General features: G+C 52.1%; 2 protein-coding genes across 4 annotated transcripts in view; one reads left to right on the top strand and one right to left on the bottom strand.

Moving 5' to 3' along the window:
* Window positions 1–12139, bottom strand: part of crlf1a (cytokine receptor-like factor 1a) — a 24303-nt gene extending 12164 nt beyond the window's left edge. The window contains exon 1 of the mRNA XM_029138933.3: window positions 12010–12139. The gene's annotated coding sequence lies outside the window, so the exon portion shown is untranslated. The remainder of the gene's footprint in view (window positions 1–12009) is intronic.
* Window positions 11728–21159, top strand: keap1a (kelch-like ECH-associated protein 1a). 3 transcript variants are annotated; one of them, XM_055505866.1, is made up of 13 exons: window positions 12325–12500; window positions 13216–13328; window positions 15315–16144; window positions 16437–16636; window positions 16721–16877; window positions 17669–17761; window positions 17845–17991; window positions 18072–18178; window positions 18375–18504; window positions 18583–18779; window positions 19961–20166; window positions 20243–20419; window positions 20509–21159. In XM_055505866.1, the coding sequence occupies exons 3-13, from the start codon at window positions 15932–15934 to the stop codon at window positions 20691–20693; spliced, it is 1812 nt and encodes a 603-aa protein (XP_055361841.1). In that variant the 5' UTR covers window positions 12325–12500; window positions 13216–13328; window positions 15315–15931; the 3' UTR covers window positions 20694–21159. The 3 variants fall into 3 exon arrangements, with proteins under 3 accessions (XP_028994758.1, XP_055361841.1, XP_028994757.1); XM_029138925.3 differs by lacking the exons at window positions 12325–12500; window positions 13216–13328 and adding an exon at window positions 11728–11883; XM_029138924.3 differs by lacking the exon at window positions 13216–13328.

Below are 21159 nucleotides of genomic sequence, written 5' to 3'. Positions count from 1 at the left end.
CTCTCTCTTCCCACACACTCGCCAGTCATTTCCCCCTCTTTCCTGCCTTTTTTTTCCCAACCTCTCCCCCTCGGTGATGGGTAGGACAGTCTGAGCCATTCACTTTCACTGAATCACTCCGTCTCTGTTACTTTCCATGCCTCGGGTCTCGGCTTTACAGTTGTTCACCACGGGCGGCTGTTGAGTCACTGAGTGCTGCAGAAAGGATTTCCAAGTGTCCGGGCGTGAAGGATGCCTCTTTGTGCCCACTGGCATTCTGAGGCTTTTATCACAGGCCTCCTCACCTTGCAGGTTGTCATGTATTCAGCAGAATGGTCGCGTTCCCAATATCCTCCAAGAGTCTAGATATGTTATTTTGAATTTCAATGATTATGTGTTTTATTTAGAGACAGTTAAATACTGTAGAACCTGAATGAAGCTCAGGTCCAGTAACCAAAGTGTATAGAGGCTCAGAATAACATAAGTCTTAGCTTTCTTACTAGTGTCATGATCAGTGTCTTTGTCTCTAGTTGTTCCCTGTTTTCACGTCATGTCCTCCTTGTCTTATTTTGGTTCCAGGTTCCAGTTCCGGTTTTATTTTGGTAGCACTCCCAGTTTCTGTTTCCGTTCTTGCTTTACTTCCTGTTATCAGTTCTGTTCTCCCTAGTTCATTACCCACACCTGTCGGTAATCAGTTAATCAAATCACTGTATTTAACCACCACCTGTGTCCTTAGTTCGCCGCCAGATTGTCGTATTCTAGTTCCCTGAGTGTTCGTGTTTCCCGTGTCCTGTTCCTGCCCGTATCATGTATCCTGCCCGACCTTGGATTACCTACTTACCGTGAGTTTTTGCCTGTTCCCTGTCTGTACTTTCGCCGAGCCTTTTCTGTGTATGACCTGGACCGTCTGACCGTGCCTTTGAGAATAAACCCTTTTGTGGATTATAATATCGCCTCCGTGCTGTGCATGTGGGTTCGCCGTCTGCCTGCTTCGAGTTCCTGACAGAACAATCTGGCCAAACTTGGACCCAGCCAGCACTTAGCCTCCGGTCAGGTCAGTGACTGTTTTTCCTTGTTTTTTTTTACGGCGAATATAACTCTCCCGCGGAAGTATGGAGTTTACCTGCGCCGAGCTACCCAGCGACCTACATAAGTATTTCGAGATCCTTGCGGAGGATTACCGACGGGCTAGTAACTCGGAGGATCAGCGCAGCGCCGTAGAGGTGGCAATAGTGACGCTGGAGGACGATGACACCGCGTTAGATCACCCCAGCGTTCATCGCCTCTACGAGCGACTATGCGCGAAGTTTGATGAATTAAGCGACACGCTCTGTACCACGCCAGCGCCAGTCGCACCGCCTATGGTTTCGGTTTCCTCCTCCCCGCCCCGTCGGATCGTCGTGCCTACACCAACCTGCCCAGCTCCATGGTTATTTCCCTGGGAGGATTTCCTGCTCTCACGCGGCCCTCAGTCTCCAGTTCCGCCGCGCGCTGCTCAGCCTCCAAGTCAGCCGCGCGCTGCTCAGTCTCCAGTTCAGCCGCGCGCTGCTCAGTCTCCAGTTCAGCCGCGCGCTGCTCAGTCTCCAGTTCAGCCGCGCGCTGCTCAGCCTCAAAGTCAGCCGCGCGCTGCTCAGCCTCCAAGTCAGCCGCGCGCTGCTCAGCCTCCAAGTCAGCCGCGCGCTGCTCAGTTTCCAAGTCAGCCGCGCGCTGCTCAGTTTCCAAGTCAGCCGCGCGCTGCTCAGTTTCCAAGTCAGCCGCGCGCTGCTCAGTTTCCAAGTCAGCCGCGCGCTGCTCAGTTTCCAAGTCAGCCGCGCGCTGCTCAGTTTCCAAGTCAGCCGCGCGCTGCTCAGTTTCCAAGTCAGCCGCGCGCTGCCCAGACCCCAGTTCAGCCGCGCGCTGCCCAGGCCCCAGTTCAGCCGCGCGCTGCCCAGGCCCCAGTTCAGCCGCGCGTTGCCCAGGCCCCAGTTCAGCCGCGCGTTGCCCAGGCCCCAGTTAAACCGTGTTTTACTCATGCCCCGGTGCAGCCCTGTCGTCTCCAGGCCCCAGCCCAGTCAAACCTAGTCCAGACCCCAGATCAGCCGTGTGTTGCCCAGACCCCAGATCAGCCGTGTGTTGCCCAGACCCCAGATCAGCCGTGTGTTGCCCAGACCCCAGATCAGCCGTGTGTTGCCCAGACCCCAGATCAGCCGTGTGTTGCCCAGACCCCTGATCAGCCGTGTGTTGCCCAGACCCCTGATCAGCCGTGTGTTGCCCAGACCCCAGATCAGTCGTGTGTTGCCCTGACCCCAGTTCCGTCCTTGTCCCCGTCAGAGGGCGCTGTCCGTCTGACGACTGTTAACCCCACCCAATCAGGCCCGACGTCTCCCCCATCGAGCTCGGCAGCTGTAAGCTGTCATGCCAGCTCCGGAGGGGACGCCGCTCCAGTCCCTGTCGGCCATGTTGCGGCCGTTCTAGTTCCTGTCGGCTCCTCAGAGGAGGACGCCGTTCCTGTTCCCGTCGGCCATATTGAGGCCGTTCTAGTTCCAGTTCCTGTCGGCTCCTCAGAGGAGGACGCCGTTCTAGTCCCTGTCGGCCATATTGAGGCCGTTCTAGTTCCAGTTCCTGTCGGCTCCTCAGAGGAGGACGCCGTTCTAGTTCCTGTCGGCCAAGCAGAGGCCGTTCCAGTTCCTGTCGGCCATGTTGCGGTCGTTCCAGTTCCTGTCGGCCATGTTGAGGTCGTTCCAGTTCCTGTCGGCCATGTTGAGGTCGTTCCAGTTCCTGTCGGCCATGTTGAGGTCGTTCCAGTTCTTGTCGACCAAGTTGAGGTCGTTCCAGTTCCTGTTCCTGTCGGCCATGTTGAGGTCGTTCCAGTTCCTGTCCCTGTCGACCAAGTTGAGGTCGTTCCAGTTCCTGTTCCTGTCGGCCATGTTGAGGTCGTTCCAGTTCCTGTCCCTGTCGACCAAGTTGAGGTCGTTCCAGTTCCTGTCCCTGTCGGCCAAGTTGAGGTCGTTCCAGTTCCTGTCCCTGTCGGCCAAGTTGAGGTCGTTCCAGTTCCTGTCCCTGTCGACCAAGTTGAGGTCGTTCCAGTTCCTGTCCCTGTCGACCAAGTTGAGGTCGTTCCAGCTCCTGTCCCTGTCGACCAAGTTGAGGGCGTTCCCGTAGGCCAAGTAGAGGGCGTTCCCGTAGGCCAAGTAGAGGGCGTTCCCGTAGGCCAAGTAGAGGGCGTTCCCGTAGGCCAAGTAGAGGGCGTTCCCGTAGGCCAAGTAGAGGGCGTTCCCGTAGGCCAAGTAGAGGGCGTTCCCGTAGGCCAAGTAGAGGTCACCCCGGTCTCTGACCCCGTTCCCGTCGGCCCTGTAGCGGTCGTTCCAGTCCCCGTCACCCTTGGAGCCGCAGCGCCCGCCGGCCTCCAGGAGGAGGCAGCACCTGCAGTTCCTGCGCACCTCCAGGAGGAGGTCGCGCTAGCCGCAGTTCCTGCGCACCTCCAGGAGGAGGTCGCGCTAGCCGCAGTTCCTGCGCACCCCCAGGAGGAGGTCGCGCTAGTCGCAGTTCCTGCGCACCTCCAGGAGGAGGTCGCGCTAGCCGCAGTTCCTGCGCACCTCCAGGAGGAGGTCGCGCTAGCCGCAGTTCCTGCGCACCTCCAGGAGGAGGTCGCGCTAGCTACATCTCCTGCGCACCTCCAGGAGGAGGTCGCGCCAGCCGCAGTTCCTGCGCACCTCCAGGAGGAGGTCGCGCTAGTCGCAGTTCCTGCGCACCTCCAGGAGGAGGTCGCACTAGTCGCAGTTCCTGCGCACCTCCAGGAGGAGGCCGCGCCAGTCGCAGTTCCTGCGCACCTCCAGGAGGAGGTCGCGCCAGTCGCAGTTCCTGCGCACCTCCAGGAGGAGGTCGCGCCAGTCGCAGTTCCTGCGCACCTCCAGGAGGAGGTCGCGCCAGTCGCAGTTCCTGCGCACCTCCAGGAGGAGGTCGCGCCAGTCGCAGTTCCTGCGCACCTCCAGGAGGAGGTCGCGCCAGTCGCAGTTCCTGCGCACCTCCAGGAGGAGGTCGCGCCAGTCGCAGTTCCTGCGCACCTCCAGGAGGAGGTTGCGCCAGCCGCAGTTCCTGCGCACCTCCAGGAGGAGGTTGCGCCAGCCGCAGTTCCTGCGCACCTCCAGGAGGAGGTTGCGCCAGCCGCAGTCCCCGGCGCACCTCCAGGAGGGGGTCGCGCCAGCCGCAGTCCCGGCGGACCTCCAGGAGGGGGTCGCGCCAGCCGCAGTCCCGGCGGACCCCCAGGAGGGGGTCGCGCCCGCCGCAGTCCCGGCGGACCCCCAGGAGGGGGTCGCGCCCGCCGCAGTCCCGGCGGACCCCCAGGAGGGGGTCGCGCCCGCCGCAGTCCCGGCGGACCCCCAGGAGGGGGTCGCGCCGCCGTTATAGTCCTGCCGACCTCCAGGAGGGGGGTCGCTCCCGTTATAGTTCCTGCCGACCTCCAGGAGGGGGTCGCTCCCGTCATAGTTCCTGCCGACCTCCAGGAGGGGGTCGCTCCCGTCATAGTTCCTGCCGACCTCCAGGAGGGGGTCGCTCCCGTCGCAGCTCCGGCGGACCTCCAGGAGGGGGTCGCGCCCGTCGCAGCTCCGGCGGACCTCCAGGAGGGGGTCGCTCCCATCGCAGCTCCGGCGGACCTCCAGGAGGGGGTCGCGCCCGTCGCAGCTCCGGCGGACCTCCAGGAGGGGGTCGCGCCCGTCGTAGTTCCTGCCGACCTCCAGGAGGGGGTCGCTCCCGCCGTAGTTCCTGCCGACCTCCAGGAGGGGGTCGCTCCCGCCGTAGTTCCTGCCGACCTCCAGGAGGGGGTCGCTCCCGCCGTAGTTCCTGCCGACCTCCAGGAGGGGGTCGCTCCCGCCGTAGTTCCTGCCGACCTCCAGGAGGGGGTCGCTCCCGCCGTAGTTCCTGCCGACCTCCAGGAGGGGGTCGCTCCCGCCGTAGTTCCGGCGGACCTCCAGGAGGGGGTCGCGCCCGTCCCGGCTCCGGCCGCACCAGCATCGGTTCCTGGCGGCCCGGCTCCGGCCGCACCTGCATCGGTTCCTGGCGGCCCGGCTCCGGCCGCACCTGCATCGGTTCCTGGCGGCCCGGCTCCGGCCGCACCTGCATCGGTTCCTGGCGGCCCGGCTCCGGCCGCACCTGCATCGGTTCCTGGCGGCCCGGCTCCGGCCGCACCTGCATCGGTTCCTGGCGGCCCGGCTCCGGCCGCACCTGCATCGGTTCCTGTTTCTCGTCGCGGTGGTCCAAGGAGGACGCCGCTGGTTCCCGGCTCTCGTCGCGGTGGTCCAAGGAGGACGCCGCTGGTTCCCGTCTCTCGTCGCGGTGGTCCAAGGAGGACGCCGCTGGTTCCCGCCTCTCGTCGCGGTGGTCCAAGGAGGACGCCGCTGGTCCCTGCCTCGTCCTTGTCTCGGCCGCCGGACTGGTGGCCTTGCCCTCGGCGCCTCCTGCTGCCCGGATGGCGCTGCCTCCTGCGGCGACGCCCGCCTCGACTCCTCAGCCCTTCGGATCAGCGTCCGCCTGGAGGACGTTGCCATTCGGGGTGGTCCCCGGGGACATCGGTCCAGCCCAAGGGCACTAAGAGTGCCACCCTGGCTCAGCGGCTGCTGAGCAGGATCTCGCCACGCCGTCACCCTCCGTGACGGAATCCCTGAACTTCATGTTTTCTTGGTCATGGACTTTTGTAGTGTTGTGGACTCTTGTTTTGGCCCTCCTCCGGTCCTCCCTCCACCCACCCTGCTCATGTACCTTGAGGGGTAGGGATTCGGTCCCTCCGCCTGGGACCACCCTCCGCCCGCCCTGGTTTGGGGGGGGAGGCTTCCGTAGGCGCCGTGGAAGGCGCCATAGGGGGGGGGGTACTGTCATGATCAGTGTCTTTGTCTCTAGTTGTTCCCTGTTTTCACGTCATGTCCTCCTTGTCTTATTTTGGTTCCAGGTTCCAGTTCCGGTTTTATTTTGGTAGCACTCCCAGTTTCTGTTTCCGTTCTTGCTTTACTTCCTGTTATCAGTTGTTCTCCCTAGTTCATTACCCACACCTGTCGGTAATCAGTTAATCAAATCACTGTATTTAACCACCACCTGTGTCCTTAGTTCGCCGCCAGATTGTCGTATTCTAGTTCCCTGAGTGTTCGTGTTTCCCGTGTCCTGTTCCTGCCCGTATCATGTATCCTGCCCGACCTTGGATTACCTACTTACCGTGAGTTTTTGCCTGTTCCCTGTCTGTACTTTCGCCGAGCCTTTTCTGTGTATGACCTGGACCGTCTGACCGTGCCTTTGAGAATAAACCCTTTTGTGGATTATAATATCGCCTCCGTGCTGTGCATGTGGGTTCGCCGTCTGCCTGCTTCGAGTTCCTGACAACTAGCACTAAATGTGCAAACACCAAAAAGTAGATTACTACACACGGAATAAAGGGGGAAACAAGAGACAAAAGACGAGTAAAACAGGCACAAAGGCAGATGAGAGTTCACCTCAGGCTCTCTTTGAACTGGTTTCTGTGTCCAGCAGTGATGATAAAATCACCCTTTGATTTATTCTCAGTTTAAATAATCTGTACTTTTTCTGTACACGTTTGACCTCTGCCCTAATTTCTCTCTTCACCCACGTTTACAGATTCATTTGTTAGATATGAGCAAGCCTTAGACGGTTGCATCCGTGGATTGAGACGCTCTTCTTTGTCCCTTTTCTTGTTCTGTATCAAAAATCCGCTCACACTTCAGTAAGATCCCCCTTCACGTCTACAGTGAAGCTGTTCAGGTGAACATCCTAAGTGGGATTTGGGGTAAAAGTTTTTTCCTGTTGCTGCTGCAGGAGAACTATAACCTCCCGAACAAAGGCAGCAAGCCTGAGGGAAGGGTGGTTGACGTGTAAAGCCTAAAATAACTCAGCTGGCTAAATTACACAAGAATAGTTTGAGAGCAAATTTAAACTGGCTCAACGCAGTTTAAAGTGCACAAACGTATGGATGTAGTCTAACTATAAAGCTATAATCATCTCTATATGAATAAGTTTTCTGTAGCGTACGAAACAAAACGCTGGAGTCTGGACTTTATTTGGTAAAGAAACAGGAAAAACCATCCTTTCTATGCAAGACTGCTTTCGCACAAACGGTGATGTCACAATGCTTCGCTCGCCATCGTATTGTAAGGCAAATTCCAGTGTGTGTTGCTACATAGACACTGACTAAGCATGAGTCAAAATGTGAAGCCACCAAACCCCCACAAACTGACTCATTGAGTGTGGATTTATCAGATATGCAAACAAGAATCCCGCTGTCGTTGACTTTAAATACTTAATGTGGGACCACAGCAAATACTTAAACACGCAGCCACAAACCGTGATGATCTACTGTAGACCAAAGTCCAGTTAAGTCCAGTCCAGTTAAGACATTAGCTAAAATCATTAGCTAAACCATTAGCTCCATCTGAATAAAAACAAGTTTTTTGATGTTGTGTTATAGCTACTGTGACGCTCCTTTGACACCAGAGAAGATTCTGTTTAACTTTAAGAAAAAAGACCAGACAAGTTTATTTCCACAGAATAATCCTTTCTTTCCTTTGAGCGAGCGTTGCCTTCTAACACAGTTTTGTCCGATTAGTCCAAAGCCGCCTGGATCTCAGCGGGAGCCCTGTGAAGTAAGCATCCACCAAATCTGTCATCATCGCCTCCGCCAGACACTGGAGTCAATCAGGGAGCATGGAGAGGCAGCGGGGTGAGGAAACCCAACTCCACCGGGTCACGGCGGGGCTGCGGAGTCCTCACTCAGGCCCCAGACCGTGTCTGGAGAGCAGAAACGCTACATTTCCATCACCCGGACGCGACGCTGACTAATGTTTGACTAATGGACACACGCCTTGTCGTCCGCTTCAGGTCCAGCACTGAGTCAGCAGGGGGTCCAGGCAGAGCCTGAGCCTGATAGCCGTGGTGACCTTTGGGTCCCGGCCTACAATGCCCCCTTTTCTCCGCTCTCAGAGGGCGCCCTTGTTCGCGGGGCAGTTCCCGCTCGTGCTGCGTCGCCAGCGTCCGGGAAGTGTGACTTCCAGGAAGAATTTCACAGCATTGTTGCTGCCGCCGCGTCGCTTTCCGGTCGTTTCGCTGCGTCGCCTATTCACAGTGAGGACAAGACATGGGCGCATTAGGCCTTCAGAGCAGGAGCCACAGCATCAGAACACAGGCTGGTGGGGCTCAAACGCAACCCGTTAGCCATGCTGGCAGCGGGGGGGGGGCCCCGGAGAGCAGCCTCATTGTTTTCCGTCATGGTCCGTTAGTGCACCACTTGAATCCAGAGTCTAATATTTCAACAGCTATTGAATGAGTTGCTATGAAATTTGGTGCAGACATCGACGCCTGATGACGACCCCCTGTTTATTTTCCAAGGATAGATTGAAATTTGAGGCTTTGAGTGAACTGTATCGAATAGATTACAATGACATGTGGTGCAGATGTTGACCCCCCCACCAGATTAATTGCGGCCGTACAGGTGATCCCATGACATTTACTGTAGAGCCCTCGTGCTAAGAACACGACCAACCGGGCGACATCTGCTGAATGTCAGCGCGTTAGCAGGCTTACATTAGCGCCGCGGAGCCACCACCACGGCTGTTGTGATGCTATATATAGAGCTGCTTCAGTGCCAGCACATGCCACGCTCCACTCAGACAACCGGCGCTAATTGAACTGGCATCTGAACAACGACGCCTGTGAGAGTGACTTTAAATTATACCGCATGTTTATGCAGTTTCGGCTCCACTTTACAAGCCTTGATTTCATTTTGTTCGGGAGGAAAAGCAAAAATAAATCAATAATAAAGCAGATACAGAAAATCTGGATGAGGTGCAATTTACGTAATCCATTTTCTATACAATGATAAATGGACTGATTGTAGATTATTAGACATAATTTGACTAAACTTTAGATTTGATTGTTTTGATTGTTTGGGTGAAAAAACATTGTTAATTGTTAATTTAATAGTTATTGTTGTAAGCTCAGACAGCCAAGATAATGAAATCCACAACCTCTACTAAATTCCCTGATACACTTTTTTTAGACTTAAGTCAAGTTTTAAAGGTTCATTTTTGCAGTTAAACTAATTAAATGTTCAACATCAAGAGCCTGAAAAACCCAGAGTAGCGAATAATCGCAGGGATGTGTTGGAAACATGGGAAAAAAATGCAGCGAGGAGACAGGAAAGACAATGAAATGCTGGAGATCGGGTTATGGCGGCGACAGAGAGCCAGCAGCCGCTAAAACAGAGGTATTTGAAGAGAGAGGGAGAGAGAGGGAGTAATCAGGGAGAATCAGAACGCTTCCTCTCTAATACCCACAGGCCTCAGCTGAGCCCCAGCTCCAGAAAATCCTCCCTGATTGGAGGGAAGGGTTTGTTTGAAGAGGAGGTCAAGACCATCAGTACCTTGTTAAGGAAAAGTTGTGTCCAGAGGAATGAAGAAGGCTGACTCCTTCCTGAGGAATTCACAGGGGGATAGTGTGTGTGGTCAGCACGTGCGTGATTGGAAGTGCGCTAACGCTGGGGACGGAGAGCTAAGCCTCTGCGTTTACGCCTAAGCACGATGAAGTGAGAAAGCACCATCGCCCGGGTGTGTTGATATAGACACAGAAGAGCGAGGAGGAGGACTCAAATTGTGATTTAAGGAGGACCCATCGACCCCCTCCTCACATAGTTTCTAAAGCCAGGATAGCAGCACTGGCATTCGCTGCAATAATGCATGACAGATGTACATCAACCGTGCTCTGTCTCTCTCTGTGTCTCTGTTTCTCCCACTCCTGCCTCCTCCCATCTGGACCCAATGTGTTGTTGTTGATGGGCATCGCACATCAAGGCATGGGCTGCTGCGAAGTCGGAGGCCTGTCCGCAGAGTTTGTGGTGGAGCAGTGAACGCTTGTTACGTGGACTGGTATTAATGATTTATTAATTCTATATGTAGAAACCTGATGAAAATGTGTGCTCTGATGTGTATTATTATTTTTATTTTTATTATTTATGTAAATGTACATAAATGTATATTTTAACTTAAATATTCTAAATGTTCATCATTGTCCTTTAAGTCTTTACTTAAGCATTGGTTAAAGCTTGTATTCTATACTCTATATACTATAGTGTCTTCTTTTGCTCATTGGTCAGGAGCAAAATTGGCGGCGTGTCCCTTTAAGTGCAACATCACAGGCTGATTGTGATGTTTGCTTGTGGTTCTGTGTTCAAACAGCAGAGGGCAATATGTCCACAGTGCAAGAGTTTCCACCTGCTTCTTCAGGCAAAGGTCAAGGAACCGTGTGGTTGTACAGGAAACAGGGCAACCAGCAGCATTTCTATGGAGTCTCTCCATTTCAACATGACATGATAGCTACGTTAGCCACATGTGAGTGAGGACTCTATGGTTATTTAATGGTATGGTATGGTAATTTAATCTGAATTCTGCTGTGTCATTGTGTGCTTGCTCTTAGTGCTTCCACTTCCTCGTAGCTGTGAGTTACAGGCCAAGGGGTCAATGATGACTAATAAAGTGAAGTAAAGTGAAATCAGGGCTTTTGCCTTAAAATGTCAGTGTATATCTTCTGTTCACCCTGCATGAGTCATATATCATATTTTTGCTTCCTTATGATGAGATTATACATGTATGTGTGAATGTACACGACTACAGTGCAGAGAAATATTTATGGGCGTGTACAAAAACACGCAGACATTCCTGTGCACATGATCACCACCTCTTTAATTACTTCTTTTATGCCACAGAATGAATCATCAGCTGTGATTCATTGTTTCACTGGCTTCACAGGCTACAGCAGCAACTCACTGTAAATGAGAGAGGGCATCCTCCAGGAAAGGGGTCATATTTTACATTTTTCACTTACTTTGGAAAGAATATGTATATATATTTAAGATTTTAGACAAAACAAACATACAAATAGGAAACAGTAGTACATTGACTTGTACATAATTTTCTTCCTCTGTAGCGTCGTCACCTAAACCTTTCACACTGGTTTATCATGTTGCGTCAAGAAAAAAAGAAACAATCTCATTCACAGCATGATGCAACGCTGGCGTGTGGCATCAAGTCGTTTTTGTGTTGCAGCAAAGGAAAACAACGCTACCCTGAAAACGCGTGCTTCCCAACACGTTCGAAATGCTGCCATGCAAAAATCACACCCTCTTCCAACAGCCAGGCAGCCCTTCAAAATAAAAGCTTAGTTAAGGGTAACCTGAAGTTACCTCTCAGGGTGACCTCGCTAAACCAGACTCATTATTCAGGTCAGGATAAGAACAAACACACCATTAATGCTCCAGATGAGGAAAAAGACTGTTACCTCATACAGAGTGGGTTCAGGCTCCAAAGCCCCTTCTTTCTTCTCAGTAATCTTGTTAAAATTCTATATTCTTCAAGTCAGATCTGTGTGCACGTCCATCCTCTTTTTTAAACCCAGTTCATTTAATCCAACCCGTCAACACATACAGGAACGTCTGTGTATGGTAAACCATGAAGCCCCAAAGCGTCATATTTCCACAAGCTAATAAAAGCAACTCTTTCAGCTCTGTGGCAACACATTTGTCAGATAATCCAACCGGTTGGTTTAACCTAATCCCCGTCAGAGAACGAGTGATAGACGTGACCATGCAGGACCTCAGTGGCTGGACGTAAAGGACGCCACGTTACCTTTCTGGACCTTTCATCTCTTTATCGGCCAATGGGATTTTAGTAGTTCGGCTACTCTTAAACTAGACTGGATTCATGACGTCCATTAGGCGTCAGTGTGAGCTGTGTTAACAATTGGCTAGCGGGCATTGAGTATTTTGCCCTAAACTTACAAATGTCCACAAGCTTAGGTTAAATGTTCAAACTGTATGAAGAGGTGTGGACAGGGTGGTTGAATACTGTCCCATCAACAGACAGTGTGTGCTTTGTGAAGGTAAACAGTTCTCATGTACCTGCCTCTGTTTCTGCATCTGTCTCTGTTTGTGAAAAGCGTTAAAGGCCAAACAACAACGGACTCAGTGTTCTTAGAACCAATTTACAATGTTCTTCGATTACTCACAGTGTATCAGTGTCACCCGTTTGTTTACTGTGCGTTTCTCGTCGCGCGCCGCCCAGTTTCTGCTCGGTAACTGTTATATAACCGGTGCGCTGTCGGCGGCTGAAGTTCAGTTTCAGTTTAAGGAATGCTGCTGAACCCTGCTGCCTTGTAGGTTTTGCTCGTGCGCGTGACCCGCACGCGCGCACAGTGCTCGCTTGTGTACTGGAAAGAGTTGCAGAGTCACGTCGATACGCAAATCCCCCCCCTTCCCGCCGTTTGGACGCACGCCAGCTGCGTCGCAGAGCAGCAGCGGCGCGCGCCCTCGTGCGCGACTCTCCTCTAAACGTGGACGGCGACGGACCTGCGGCTTTCCCGACGGGACTGTAACGCGAGCCGCGAAGACCCGGCTCCGCTCCGACAGCCCTTTTTCCCGCTTCCCAAGGTGCCCGCGCGCCCCGGTTCGCTCGTGACGCGGAGTTTCTCCGGCTGCAGCTGAAGCCGTGTCACCGCGGGTGAGTGTCGCGGGCTAAAAGTGTGAGAGCCGGTCGCGCCCTGCTCTAAAGCCGGAGCTCGGTGCTCGCTCGTGGGCTACGTGCTCCACCGCCATCGCGCCTCGCTGCGTCGCGTGAAGTCACGATAATAATCCTAATCCTCGTAATAGTCTGTATTGTGTTACTTTAGGTGTCTTAAAATGTCGTCTATTGGGTTTATTTCCTTACTCGTGCGCTGATTCCTAAAAGGGAATCGAAACTTTTGCTCGTTGTCTTCGGGTCGCGCTCGCTGTGACGCGGCTGAAATGCAGTCGTGTGTTTAATTTATTTATTGAGCTTCTGAAAGTTTAAAAAAAAAACGACGCCGCGCCACGTGAGCAGTTGTTGCGTTCGCGTAGAAAACGAAGACGAGTCAGTCAGCTTCATGGCGGATTAATTATTAAACCTCCGCATCCAGCGTCATTTCCAATATTCGTACGTGGAAACAAAGTATTTAAGGCGTGGGATGTTTCAACGGGAAGCTTGTGTTTTCTGGGCTTTTATACGTTAATGATTTCTGGAAATAATATTAATATGACGAATGGTTGGTTGCAGCCCCAGATTAGCCTGTTGACAGTTTTCTCAGTGAAGCGAGGAACCTCTTGGTTTATGTTTGTGCTCCACTAAGCTCTATTTTTCTCAACCTACTCAATTTATTCTGTCATTTCACTGACTGACTAATCATGGTTTACTATAGGGATTCACTTGTATGGATCTATACTGTACGACTGCTGAGTTTTCCTGAACAGCTGGAGGAAACACGTCTCACCGTTTATCACTGAATCTACTTCGAGGAAGTGTTTTTCACAGGTGACAGGCTTTTTCCTAATATCATTTCATATTTTTTTTCTTCATTGCTTTTCTGATCCCCCATTCTTGTGGGGGATTTGTCAGAACACAGCGACTGTGTCGTCCTCTTTTAAGCGGTTGGCTGAGAGATTACAATGAACACCAGTGTTTTTCCGAAACCTTGCAAAAACTGTCTGGTCATTACGGCTCAGCGCTTTTTCTCAACGCGTTTCCTGAAGCTGAGCAGGAGGAACCTTGGCTCCTGATGTCTTATTTACACGTGCTGGCTGCCATCTGTCAGCAGCCTGTAGACGTTGACTCTGGCGTCTAATTCGCCGCTAATCTCGTCGATCCTGTTACAAACACTCCGCAACTGAAAGTGAACCTTAGAAGCGCTCCTAGTTTGCACGTTGTACTTGTTTTACTTTAATGAAAGCGCGTTGTTACTGGTCCGAGCCCTGTTCAAACAGAACTAGTGATCACAGTGTGTAGTAACCAAACTGTGTTTACTCATAGTCTCTCTCCCCCTGTTTAAAGTCGTTCATAATAGACCTTTTATTTAAAACGCTACATTCATGACGCCTGGTTCTCTCTTTCTCATGTTTAGCCTTGATCTGTTGTAACTTCCTGTCTAAATCAAACATCCGTCCACCTCTGATGTCCCTGCCTGTGCTGCCCCTCGTCTTGTCCTCACGCTGTCTCGTCTCTGGACGGATCCCGCTCTCCTCCCGTGTCCTACGGCCTGCACACAGGCCGACTAACGGTCCCCCCGGCCGGAGACCTCAAGCCTGAACAGATTTGATTGTGCAACTCCTGAGGTTGCACTTGTGCAAACTAAAGCGACAGTGACGCTGCGCGCGCTTTGATCGGTGATCTATCCAAAACAGTAGGCGACCCATTCTGCAGCAGCTGTTCCAGTGGTTCTGAAAGGGTCGGCACAGGGTCACCAGCGTTCCAGGTGCACTGAATATGCATTGGCACTGGGTTATGTACCGGGCACACGTCCATCAGAACCAACAAATACCAGCTGATGGAGCTGTACCTAGAACTCTCTAGTCGTCACCTCATTTCCTGCTGATGCTGAACTCCACAGATTGTTCCACGTAGCTTTATTAATTGACAAGAATGTAACGAGTCTTTTAATTAGTACTTTATTAGAGGCAGGTGCACCATTTAAATCCCTAGCCTGCAATTACGTTAGCCTCACTTATGAGGCTAGTGCTTAAATCATGTCATTTCCATCCACGTGAGTGGAATTCTAATGATCTGTACCATGACTTTATGAAGCGTGGCTATTTCTGCTCCTCTGCATGAGCCGTCCTGCTGTCTGACAGGTCCAGACTGGGCGCTCGGGGCATCTGGTAGTCATCATCTATGTAGCTGAACTCGAACCGGATGCAGGAGGGAATGTCTCGGTGGTTAGTGGGTAGACAGGTGCTGACCTCTACTAGATGACCCGATATACCTGGTTTTGAGACATCTCCTGCTCTGTGTTGAGCTGTGTTGAGGGTCCTCTCCTCTAGTGCTCTGTCTGTTACTTGCATGTTTTTAGGACACACTTTGCTTTTCCAAGTCCAGGGTTTATCAGGATGTAGCTGTTGTCCAACCGTTAAGGCCAACTGAGCCAAAGGTCAAGCCTGAACATTTTGTTTTGTTACCCACTTTATTCTATTAGATGAGCTCTATGACACCAACCTGTTCTGGTTCAAGCGAATGGTTTTGCTGCTTGGCCAGAGACATGTGTTTTTAGGGAAGCAGTGGTGGCCGCGTCACACCTTCTGCTGCTTTAAGTAGTGTGAATGTGCTCTGCATATGTTCATCAGTCTGCTGGAGTCTGCAGAAGCTCACGCGCTGTGTGAATTTTTTGCTTTCACTGAGGAAGTGAAACTTCAGTGAGTGACTCACGCTTCCACAGATATATCAGACGAACACCAAGCCTCCAGATGAGATTTACATTCCATCTCCCGGTTTCAAACCTCACTTGTTTTTCTCTTTTGTTCTTTGCAGGTCATGCACTGCACAGAACTCGCTGCCAGGACGTAGCTGACTTGGCCCGTCGCCTCGTGTCGAGCTCTAAGTTGCGGTGGACTCTCAAAGATGTCGGAGTGGATTATTTTCAAAACCTGGAAACCTGCAAAATGTGGAGCAACCGCGGTTTAGTGTTCACGGTTCCTCTCGTGCTTTATTAACTGTCTGACCTTGACGCAAATGCCGCCAGTCATGTTGCCTGAGTCAGGGGAAGAGGGAGCGTTCTGTGGTTCACCATCAGTCTGCAAGTTTGTTTACCCATCGTATCTGTGCCAAGAAACATATGACACGAATTTGTTTCATGCAGCAACTGAGTTTTCCCGTGGACTGCTTGCTCTGCCTGCTGGCTGCTCTGGCTAGATCCTGCAATGGGTAATCCCATTATGATGCTCACATTCCTGGAAAATGTCAGCTAACTGAATCAATTCTTGCGATAAATTAAGGACCTTAAGCCGTCTGCTGACTGGAGCCTTTGTAGACATGTATTAAAGACCAAAGGAATTGCCTCTTGAATGTCTGAACCCAATGGGGTCGAACTTTAAACTTGTGTACTTTAAAACGAATCGGAAAAGGTTATTACTGTTGTGTTACCCATAATGCATTGCCCCATGAAGAAGAAACGCCCCACGCGTGATTCGGATTTCTCGGCCATCGTGGTTCCCTCCATGCACTGCTCCGGCTACCTGGACTACACCGTAGAGACCCACGCGTCCAGGTCACTGAAGGCCATGAACGAGTTCAGGCAGCAGGGGCAGTTGTGTGACCTGGTGATACACGCCACGTATAAGGAAAGAATTGTGGACTTCAAGGTGGGTTTGTGGGAGATCGTAACCAGCTGCAGACCAATCAAAGTCAAAGTGACTACATCAAGAAATATTATTGTGCAGCATAAGTCATTTAAAAAAATATCTCCTCATGCTCATATAATATCATGAGGAAAATGTGTCACTGGCTCCCATTGCTCAAACTGTCGATTAAAAACATGTGAAAGCTGCGTAAATTACATAAACATGCTGTAATTTACATTTTCCCCTTTCAAAATAAAAAATCAGAATTTAACCAAACAATTGTAATTAAAATGCTTAAATTGTCTCTCATCAGGTGCACAAGGTGGTGCTGGCTGCTTGTAGCCCGTACTTCAGAGCCATGTTCACCAGCAGCTTCAAGGAGTGCGACGCCTCGGAGGTCACCCTGTGCGACGCCTGTCCTGAGGTCGTGGGGAAGCTCATCGACTTCGCCTACACCGCCCACATCTCTGTGGGGGAGAAGTGTGTGTTGCACGTCCTTTTGGCCGCCATGAGGTACACCTCGCTCGCCCCCACCCCCTCGCTCCCGCCGCCTCCTCCAGTGACCGCTTGGAGAACGTTACTCTTATGTTCTGCAAGGTTTCAGGTGGAGGACGTGTCCAAGGCGTGCTGCGATTTCCTCGTCAAGCACCTGGAGCCCGCCAACGTCATCGGCATCGCCCGCTTTGCCGAGGAGATTGGCTGCACAGAGCTGCACCAGCTCAGTCGAGAGTACATCAATACGCACTTCAAAGAGGTGAGATGATAAGCGCCTCTGCCAACGTGTCGGTCTTTGCCTTGAACAGAGCAACATACGTTAAGTAAATTGCCCTGTTTGTTTATTGGGTGAATCAAAGTTGGGTTCAGCTGCGTCTGACACTCGTCTGAATCAGTCACTGCTCCCTGAAGGAAGACACGTGCATCCTGCGTTACGCTGAGGGAGCTCATGCGTGACACCGGTGGAAACATGCCCGCGGCCACCTCTGGGATGCCGAGCATAGTTTGAAGGTGGCTTTAGGTGTTGTTGCGCAATGCTGCATCCGTGCGCTGGTTTTTCCGGTCGTTCCTGGCATTGAACCCGACGGAGCACATGCCTTTAATGGAGTCGTGGGAAAACAAAACAAACCAAAACAAAACACGGAGCTTCGAGAACTTCTGCTAAATGACACACATTCACTCAAACTCAGAAGTAGGTGTTGTAAGGACGTTGGGTAGATCAGTGTAGCTTCAACATTGAGGTCACTGAGATCGGACTGTAACACCTTCACGCCTCACGCAGACCAGTCACTGAAGAAGCCACAGAGCGTTTTATGCATCACATTAAAGCTTCATTGATGACGGTAGAGTGAGTGTATTATGTCATAACTGTGGAAACAAAGCTGGTGAGTTTACTGGTTTCTACTGGTTTGTCTCCAGGGACATCACGGTACCAGTGTCTTATATTTATGATGTCTTTATTCCTAAGATCTTAGGATATTATAACCAACGTATTAAAGGAGAAGAAGAAGGCTGACGTCCACTCTTTGCTGACTCATGCCTCTGTCCTAGGTGACGAAGGAGGAGGAGTTCTTCAGCCTCTCTCACTGCCAGCTGCTGGATCTCATCAGTCAGGACAGTCTCAAGGTGCTCTGTGAGTCCGAGGTGTGTGTGGCTTTACGATGCACATTTCTTATTCTCGCGTGTTCACCGTCATTCGCCGACTGAACTTGAAGCATGTGTGGCAGGTGTATAAGGCCTGCACCGACTGGGTGGGCTGGGACATGGAGGGCAGGTCTCAGTACCTCCACGCCCTCCTGAACGCGGTCCGCATCTACGCTCTGCCTCCAAGGTTCCTAAAGAACCAGCTCCTGTCCTGCCCCATCCTCAGTAAGGTAAACCACATCAGTGTAAAGAGATGTCGTGTTTTTATAGCGTAATTCCGCAGGTTTTAATTCTCGCTCTTTCCTTTCAGGCCAACGCCTGTAAGGACTTTCTTTCCAAAATCTTCCAGGACATGACTCTGAGGAAACTGCCCCCTGCTCCGATCCGAGGAACGCAGCTCATCTATGTGGTCGGCGGGTAGTTATCACTTTTAGACTGACTTAGACATTCACCTGAAACTAATTAGAAGGCGACTTGTGTGTTTGGGACGTTGGATTTCAAATCCCTCCTGGATTCGGGGGATGCGTCGTCGTGCCACCCAATGGCAACGAGCAGCTAGTCCGTCCTGTCTTTGCTCACGCAGGGATTCATCTGTTAACTTTGGTCTGTTCAGATACCGCCAGCATTCGCTGGCCTCCCTGGAAGCTTACGATCCCACGAAGAATGTGTGGCTGAAACTGGCCGACATGGACACGCCATGCAGCGGCCTGGGAGCCTGCGCCCTGTTTGGGCTGCTCTACACTGTAGGTCGCATCAGCTGCTGTGTGATGAAGTGAAGAAAGGCTTGTTCCACGTCTGACTGGTCCCGTGATTTCTTGCAGGTTGGGGGCAGGAACCTGTCCCTTCAGAACAATACAGAGTCCAGCGCCCTGTGCTGCTACAACCCGATGACCAACCAGTGGAGCCAGAAGGCGTCCCTCAATGTGCCCAGGAACCGGGTCGGGGTGGGGGTCTTGGACGGCTGCATCTACGCTGTGGGAGGCTCCCAGGGCTCCACGCATCACAACACGGTGGAGAGGTGAGTCGTGCCTCAGTCGAGAGTACGCCAGGATTTACTTATTTAATACGGCACTCGAGGAGTAATTTGATTTTAATGACGTCTTTCTGTGGATGATGAATGTAATGAGCGAGGGTTTCTCTCCCTGAACACACATTTGCGGATTAAGCGCTGTTACCTGCGAGAGTGGATGATGGCATAGGAGAGATCAAATGAATAGCTGCCATTCAACCTACAGAACAGTGGAGTTGTCATGTATTCCTCTGAGCCTAATTACACAGCAACACGTGCTCCCCAGGAACATGTTGAGACACTTTCTAGGAATGTCTGTGGCTGGGAATGCTTCAGCCTCCACGCTGCCGTCATCTAGCAGGGAGGAGCTTTTATAAATTGGCCTAATTACGCCGTTTCTTTTCCACATCTAAAGAGTCTGCGCTTCAAATGTAACCTTTTTCCATTTTAAATGCTATAGATTTCTAAATGCTGCTCGTCACAAGGGAAATATTAGAACTCCTCAGACGCCACTTGGAAGGCTTCTGTTGAGCGCCGTATGAAAGCTGATACAACTTTTGAAAGGAAAACGCGCATCAGAAGAGATCAGAGCGTTTCCAGTAACGTTAATGGGCTTGAAGGCTCAGCTGTGGAGGCTGCTTCCCGAATGGATCCAAGCTCCGGGAGGGAAATTCCACAGGGAGCTGGACGCTGTCTTCACTGCCCAATGACAAAATGTCTTCCTTCTATCAGCAGTTTACCACTGTCATACACCAGGTGTCAAGGATCGAATCCACACCCTGTTAATGATTAACCAGCAGAGAACATGCTGTCCAACCGGCCTTATCGCGACCCAGGTCTTTGTTATTGCCCTTATCAAACCCCGTGTCCCGCTTTCCTTTAGAATCATCTGTTCGAAGCCTTCTTGTCTCGCGGCTTTACGTCCTCTTTGGCTAAATCTCATCAACAGTTGCCAAACATGGCTTCCAACCTAATTGAATCCACTTAGGGCTGGCTGGCTTGTGTAGATTGAGAGGATTTGCGCTAACAGCTGCTCCCCTCTGGAGCGTTTAACGTTTTACAGCTCATGCTCAGGTCTAGCTTTCTTTGTCAGTGGCGCGCTATGAAATGTCATCACGGACGATCAATAGCTGCCACAGCGACTGTCGGCGTCCTACTGACTCCAAGCGCTGCTCCGCTGCTGTTTGCAGGTGGGACTCGGAGTCGAACCGCTGGTCCTTCGTTCGCCCCATGTCGGTGGCCCGTCTGGGCGCCGGGGTGGCGGCGTGTGGCGGGGCTCTGTACGTGGTGGGGGGATACGACGGGCAGAACCGCTGGAACACCGCGGAGAAATACCAGCCCGACACGAACACGTGGCACCCGCTCGCCCCCATGAGCACCATACGCAGCGGACTGGGTGAGACTCTGCTGCCGCGCCAGCGGTTTGTGTGTTGTTGCTGTGCCTCTCATCTCCGTACGCCGCCTTCGCACAGGCCTGGTGTGCGTGAACGCGCACCTGTACGCCATCGGAGGCTACGACGGCAGGGACCAGTTGTGCAGCGTGGAGCGGTACAGCGTGGGCCGGAACGCGTGGGAGCCCAGGGCCTCCATGCAGCACTGCCGCAGCGCCCACGGGGTCACCGTCTACCAGGAATGCGTTTTCGCCTTCGGTCAGTCCAGTCGCCGGCCGCACGCGAGTCCAGCCAATCATAGTAATAATAATAATAATAATGCTACAATGTTGCCTGTGCCCATTCAGGGGGGTTCAACCAGCACGGCTTCCTGTCCAGCGTCGAATGCTACTGTACGGAAAGCGATCAGTGGACGCTCATCATGGACATGCCCGTCGGGCGCAGCGGCATCGGCGTCGCCGTTACCATGGAGCCCTGTCCCGGCAGCCTGCCAGAACAAGAGGAGGAGGAGGAGGATGAAGGAGCCACGTAGGGCCCAGCTGAAATCCACCGAAGGCTTAATTGTTGAATATGGATCTAGTGCTGCTGAGAGGATATGTGCATCATATAAAGAACATTCCCTTATGATGAGTCCTCGTGGAGATTTCTGCATTGCACCCCGGACCATGAATGGAAGTGCCTATAGAAGTGTCTCTTCGGTCACTTCTGCTGGAGGGAGGAGCGATGCAGGGAGAACGTGACAAGTGACCTCGCACAAACCAGGTGCTCCAGACGTATTGACAGTAAAGCTATTTAATATATGTTCCCCTGCTGTTTGTAGAATGTTCAGTCGCTCACCTATCTATTACACTGCTACCTCTGTCTGTCCCAATGAGCACTTATCACATTCATTCTCCTCACACTGTGCCAAAAACTGCAGTTTATGAATTAATGTGTATTTTATGTGCACCGATATTTTATGTTGTATGAAAATACCCAAATAAATAATGTGTTAAATA

This window comes from Betta splendens, chromosome 22 (assembly GCF_900634795.4).
Source record: "Betta splendens chromosome 22, fBetSpl5.4, whole genome shotgun sequence".
In the NCBI taxonomy this organism is placed as follows: Eukaryota; Metazoa; Chordata; class Actinopteri; order Anabantiformes; family Osphronemidae; genus Betta; species Betta splendens.
Note: the sequence above shows the minus strand (reverse complement) of the source record. Positions and strands in the feature narration are given on the sequence as shown.

Excerpts from the sequence above, each read along its gene's own strand:
- keap1a (XM_029138925.3), top strand. The coding sequence starts at position 15,932 with ATGCATTGCCCCATGAAGAAGAAACGCCCCACGCGTGATTCGGATTTC. Across the intron at positions 16,878-17,668 it reads TCAATACGCACTTCAAAGAG|GTGACGAAGGAGGAGGAGTT; the intron begins GTGAGATGATAA and ends CCTCTGTCCTAG. Across the intron at positions 17,762-17,844 it reads AGGTGCTCTGTGAGTCCGAG|GTGTATAAGGCCTGCACCGA; the intron begins GTGTGTGTGGCT and ends CATGTGTGGCAG.